The following is a 6,000-nucleotide window of genomic DNA, read 5'->3' on the forward strand; positions in this document are numbered from 1 at the left end:
ATGGCACATGCAGAGAGAGAGCATAGGGGCCTCTCATCTCCTCACTGCATCCTTCCATTTGTGCACTGGCTTATCACTGCATCTTAATCCCACCTTTTTCACCTTTCCCAGCCTGGACTTTTCTATCCCAGGGTCCTTCCTAAAGCCTCTTTAAGGCAACACCCATTCCCTGTCTTATTGTTGCCAGCTCCTGCAGTTCTACCAGTAGCAGCCCTAGCCATTGCTGCTAGGGAGGGGATCACAAAATGTTGGGATGGGAATGAATACTTAGTGGTGGGGTTTGGTGGTTGGTGAAGTGAGACAGGGAAAAGGGGAGAATGAGAGGCTGGTGGCTTTAACCTTGTCTAAAAAAAAACCATTGGGGAATGTTGGTGCATAGTAGTATACAGCTTCATCCTTTTCGATGCAGTGTACATCTTTGATGCCTAATAACAGAGGTGAGCAGACCCTGCCTGGGTTGTGCTTCACTTAAGATTTTCTCTGCTGAACATGAATCCTTGCAGGTATCTGTAACACAGGTGGTTACAGAGTTAAAAAATGGGCTTAACTAATCAATGCTGAGCTGTTTTACTGCTTCTCCTAGCATCAGCTCCTGCATCCTGACTGGATACACCAGCCTGCCTTTGGAGTACCACTGCTTATTTTATATGTGTGAATAGTGAAAGTCACTGACGTAGCATCGAGGGTGTCTTGTGAGGTGCATTAGGCACAAGGGAAACAAATACTGCTAGCAGATCTGAAAGTCCTTGGATAGAAGAGGTTTCATGTCTTGCTTACACTTCTTTCAGAGAGACTTGTTTTCTTCTTATGTACCTTTTTGTCCCTTTTTCTGTATGCCTTGTGCATTGCCTGATATCATATTTATTCTTCTGACATTCTACTGGTTCTTCTATATAATCTTTGGTGTGGTTATAATTTACTGGTTTTAGCAGTGAGGATCCAGTGCCACCCTGTGGAAAATCAATGAAAATAACAAGACACAGAGGGTAAAATCTTGGAGGCAAGAACACAGGTTGATTAGCGGGGGGAAAAAACCTAGGAGGTGATTGAGTCTCATTCGAAGTGAGAGGTGGACCCCAGAACACTGTGGGGTGCTTTACTGCTGAGCTCTATGTTGCAGCTAGAGTACTACATGCTTGTAACAAACACTCGCTTGACACAGATACCTCCTAGCAAGTACAGTGAGGAAGAACTCTGGTATGTAAAAAATGAAAGAAAGAAGGAGCTTGGAAGGTGTAGAGTTTGAATCAGAGAAGCAGCTTTCCACCATAAACATTTCTGATCTGTCCTCTCAGAAGTCTTGACTAGAAGAACAGCATCAGGAGCAGCCCAAGCTGAGGAGTGTAAAACTTTTGAATGTGTTTGCACCCAGTAATTTTTCTTAATATTTTGTACGTATGAACATGTGAACCAATTAGGTGAAACAAAACTTTGAAGCTTTGAGTACCTGAAAGGACTGTAATTGTTATGTGTGTCTAGCCCGAAATGAACACCTGGACCAAATTATACTGAAATCTTCATAAGTCTTACTTATTTATATCTAAGTCTTGTGAGTCACACATGCATAACAAAATGCAGAAGGAAGTTTGGGAGAAAGTACATTTGTGTGAGCAGCCACTTGGGTATGTACTTTTGAGGCTTTAAAAGGGAGTGCGCTGGAATTTTTGTCAGTGTGGTTTTGCTCCCTAAGAAAAGGTAAAAACCATATTTACATGTATTTGGCATGTTGAGTCTTTTTATACATAAGCTGAAATTGATGGAGTTAGGTCTGATTCATTCTTGTCAAGGGAGGGGGAGGAAATCTGACAGTTTCGTTTTTTCTCATCAATGCTTATAAACAATTGCATTTGTCAGCATGCTTCATACTGACTCCTACCTCCTTTGTTCAGAGCTGTACCTGAGTGATGAGGAGTTAAAGAAACTCCATGACTTCGAGGAACAGTGTGTGGAAAAATATTTTCATGAGAAGAATGAAAGCCTGAGTTCCAGTGACAGTGAAAGGATCCGTCTGACGACAGAAAGGTGTTTTGCTGCAGATTTGTGCTCTTTGTATGCAATTGTCATAAAAAAAAAAAGACTTTGATAAACTAAAGCTTTTAGAACAGGTTATGGATGCTGTGAACATGAGGGTCAATAACATGCGTAGGCTGGGCTAATTTGATGGAAATGTCACCTATGTGTTTGAACTGCGTGGCAGACCTGGTTGGGAAGCCTTGCTGGCAGAATTGAATCCCCTGATGCAATGTGTGGTGTGTGGGTCGTTAACGTGGTACAGTAAGATGTTGCTCAGTTTTACTTTTGCAGACTATATAGCACCACAAAAACGTGCCATACTATACATATTTTTATTTAAAGGCTTAGCAGTGTATGAATTGCTGTGAGAGTATTGCTTGCGATTGAGTGTAACTTCTGTTTACAGAAATCGGTTTATAACCATCATAGCATTATTTGCAGTGTAGTGCCTTGGTTTGCAGAATGTCAATACACAATCAGTAGGGTTTCAAAACTCTCAGTATTGGCCTAATTTAGCTTTCTGTTGAAATCAATGGCAAAGCTGCCATAAAGTTTAACAGGAAGAGTTAAAGTGAGCGCTATAAAAAGTCTTACTGAATGCCAGTACTGATCTCATCTAATAAACTTGTTTTCCCTAGTTAAAGATAGCATCATAATTTTTGCCTCTTCATAGCCTTATTTTTCTGCATTCTAAACCAAAACACGCAAGCAAAATGAATGTTCCTTGTAAAAGAACTAAAATAAGTAGCTTTGTTCAAAAGCTGCAGAATTGATTAAAGCAAGATTTCGTTTAATGGATAAATATAGCTATGGAAAGCTATATATAGCTATATAGCTATGAAAAGGATTTTTTTTGTGAGCGCAAAGCTGAAACATGCTTCCCAGCATTGCATAATATTAATACCAGAAATTAATTTAGATGAATAAAATATTTTGGAACACTGGTCTTTGATTTGATTCAGCTATTGGTTTAATACTACGTGTTTTACTTACTCAGTGACAAAAGAAAGGAGCAACTTTTGCATATTGCCTGCAGCTAGTTTATCATTGTCTTAGTGACAGAGCACCAGAGAGACTATCTTCAGGAAATGTGAAGATGATTTAGTTAAAATTATATCATTCCAGGCCAAGAAGTTCTTGCACTGTTCACTGGGGATTTGAAGACCATAGAAAAAGACTTTGCTTTTTGGGCAGTTGTATTCTACCTGAAGATGACTGATGGTGTCAGACATACAGAATCTGTTCCCAGAGGCCAGTTAGACTCTTGGGAAGACCCTTTTGCCAGTAATCTCCAGTATCTGAGAAATGCAAGGGTATCTGTAGGTTTATGTGGGCCTTGTCATTCTCATGCTTGCTCTAGAGATCAGGGTGGCTGGCTGACAACAAGTATACTTCACAGCATTTTACATTTACAGCAATAGCCAATGCAGCATTTTCAGAGAGCATCCTGCTTTCCATGATTTAGTAGTTCTATGGCAAGGAATGGAAATTAGTAGAAAAATTAGTAGAAATTAGTAGAAAAAGCAGTTTTTTAAATAGGTACTCCTTGAGCAAATATCCTGTTTTCTTAAAAGTCACTGGCTGTTGGCCGAGTAATCTGAATGACATGTTGTAATTCTGGAGGGGTTCTGTCAAATAGAGTTATTCATGGGGGTAGAAGTCACCATTAAAAAAAAGAAGATCTGTTTGAAACACTGACTTTTTGAAATATGTTAATGGCTTCATTCATCATCTGGCAAACAAGTGAAGATTTGTGTTTTGGTATCTTAATTATATTTTCTTTTTTCCATGCAGAGTGGAGGAGATGTTTCTGCAGCTTAAAGAAGTGCATGAGAAGGTGTTTTGTATCAAGGAGTCTTTACTCTCTCTGGACAGCCAGTTAGGACATTTGCAAGACCTGTCTGCCTTGACAGTGGACATCCTGAAAGTGCTTTCAGCTGTAGACACCTTGCAAGTGAAAGAAGCCTTACTGGCTGACACAAAACATGAAACCTGTAGGAAGGTGCCCCATAGCTGGAGCAATGCACTCTATTCCAAGACCTTGAGCAGCTTGGAGTGTTTGTATGACAAGAAATACCACTATTACAGCATGCCACCCTCCCTTTTACGAAGCTTGGTGAGGAGTCAGTGGCCATCAGAGTGCACACTGAGGACTGAGAGTAACAAGATGGTAGAAGACAGCTCTCGAAAGATAGATATAGAAAGTGACACACTCACTTCAGGAGTATCCTCTGAGACGAAGTCAACCCCTAGATACGGACAGTTTTTGCTGGTGCCCCCTGACCATCAGGGAGGGTCTTTATCTGAGGATGTCACCTTAAATTTCTCCTTTTCGAGCACTCCTGCCAAGTGCAGGGACAGCACAGTCGGAGATGAGCTGCAAAGTAGCATCGTGGTGCAGCAAAACTTGCGGAGTGTCAGCCTCGTTGGAAAAGAGCCAGGAGATTATCAATGGAGCCAGAGAGATTTTGTTATTCATTTGCCATCAGAAAAGACTAATGCCGTGGAGGCTGATCATCCTCTTGGTCTCCAGCTATCGCTGGATAGTGAAGAGAGCGCAGCACCCTCCTGCCATGAACAAACTGAAGGAGGTGGTTATGTGAACTGGGGATTCTCTGAAGGTGATGAAAAAGGGGTGTTCAGCTCAGAAACAAAAGCGGCGGCCCTGTGCATACATTCTACCTGTAACAGTGACTACAATTGCACGGGTAGTCCTCGCAGGCATGTCCAGATAAGAGAATCAAAGTCCTTCTCCTACAGCTCTGACAGGTCGTGTCACAGCAGCATCCCTCAGAACAAGCTGAAACGCAGCACCTCCTGGATGAGTCCACTCTGGAGGGACTGGAGTTTCTGCAGGAGCAACAGCTTACAGTCCCCTAGAAAAGAGAAAAGAGGAAAAACCTGCAAGACCATAGGTGGTAATTATAAAACACTACACCTGTACAGTATCTTTTACTGGGAAGCCCAAGACTTTGTAAAAGTGTTTCCTTTGCACCTAGGAGGTATTAGCTGCAGTTGAGGGTGGTAGCAGAGAGTCCAGAGTTACTCATTCACTTTCTTTGAGCTGGGTCTGACTGCTCTAGGGATTTTCTGAAGTGCACCTGGTATGTACCTAAGAAATACATTAGCAGTATCATTGTTACAAAAAATTTGGAAGAAAAACTCCTTAACACCAATATAGCCTTAAGAAGCAGCATTTTCTTTATCTTATTAGCGTCGGGTGCGAGGGGTTTATCTTCCCCAAATCTTGCACACTGTATGCTGCCCCAATCAAGGCTTATATCACCCAATTACATGCATATTCATTATCTTCCCTGAAATAATCATACATATTAAAAAACTGATTAATAATTTTGCATAGCTATTACGCATGCGGCTTGAGCTTAAGAAAGTCCCTTTTGTATCCTACTGGTCACCGAAGAAATAGCATTTGAAGATTTTTGTGGGAACTCTCCCATATATGGTGGAGATAGGTACCAGAGTTTGTTGTTATCAGTCTCCAAATAGCTTAGCTCACCTTTTCTCTTCTGTTTTGTCTTCTTCTGTGTCTTTCTCAGACTGTAGACTTGTAGTTTAAATTTTTCTCATTCCTTTCCCAGACCGCCAAGGTTTTCATGTCTCTATTGTGCAGACTAGTATTTACAAGGTAACATAACATCATGGGTCAGATGGGTACATGGAGAAGGAAGTGATGTACATTTTTTATAGCCAGTTTAAAACACTCCATGTGCTCTGCCAAGTTTGCTTACCAACAGCTAAAATACGGCAGAATTCAAGTTCTAACTGTGAGTAGTATGAGAAGATGGATAACATTTGTTGTTTTAGGCCTTGTGATGGAGCGCATCTTTGCACCAAACTGCATGAGTATTAGCTTTGGGTGTCACAAGTCTTTCTCAGCTTGCTTTGGAGATATGCCAACTCTCAGTCTTATCAAATCTTTTACTAAACAAAAGCTCTGTAGCTTAATGGTGGTTTTTGACTCTTTCC

At 41.1% G+C, this 6,000-nt stretch overlaps 1 protein-coding gene across 1 annotated transcript in view; it reads left to right on the top strand.

Moving 5' to 3' along the window:
• LOC104493695 (transient receptor potential cation channel subfamily M member 6-like) overlaps positions 1 to 6,000 on the top strand; it is a gene marked incomplete at its 3' end in the record, with an annotated part of 28,705 nt that overhangs the window by 20,730 nt on the left and 1,975 nt on the right. Inside the window, exons 15-17 of the mRNA XM_010136426.1 lie at positions 1,890 to 2,022; positions 3,808 to 4,931; positions 5,613 to 5,659. Coding sequence (XP_010134728.1) covers positions 1,890 to 2,022; positions 3,808 to 4,931; positions 5,613 to 5,659 — 1,304 coding nt within the window. The remainder of the gene's footprint in view (positions 1 to 1,889; positions 2,023 to 3,807; positions 4,932 to 5,612; positions 5,660 to 6,000) is intronic.

The sequence above is a fragment of the Buceros rhinoceros genome, unplaced genomic scaffold (genome assembly GCF_000710305.1).
Source record: "Buceros rhinoceros silvestris isolate BGI_N320 unplaced genomic scaffold, ASM71030v1 scaffold19405, whole genome shotgun sequence".
Lineage (NCBI taxonomy): Eukaryota > Metazoa > Chordata > Aves > Bucerotiformes > Bucerotidae > Buceros > Buceros rhinoceros.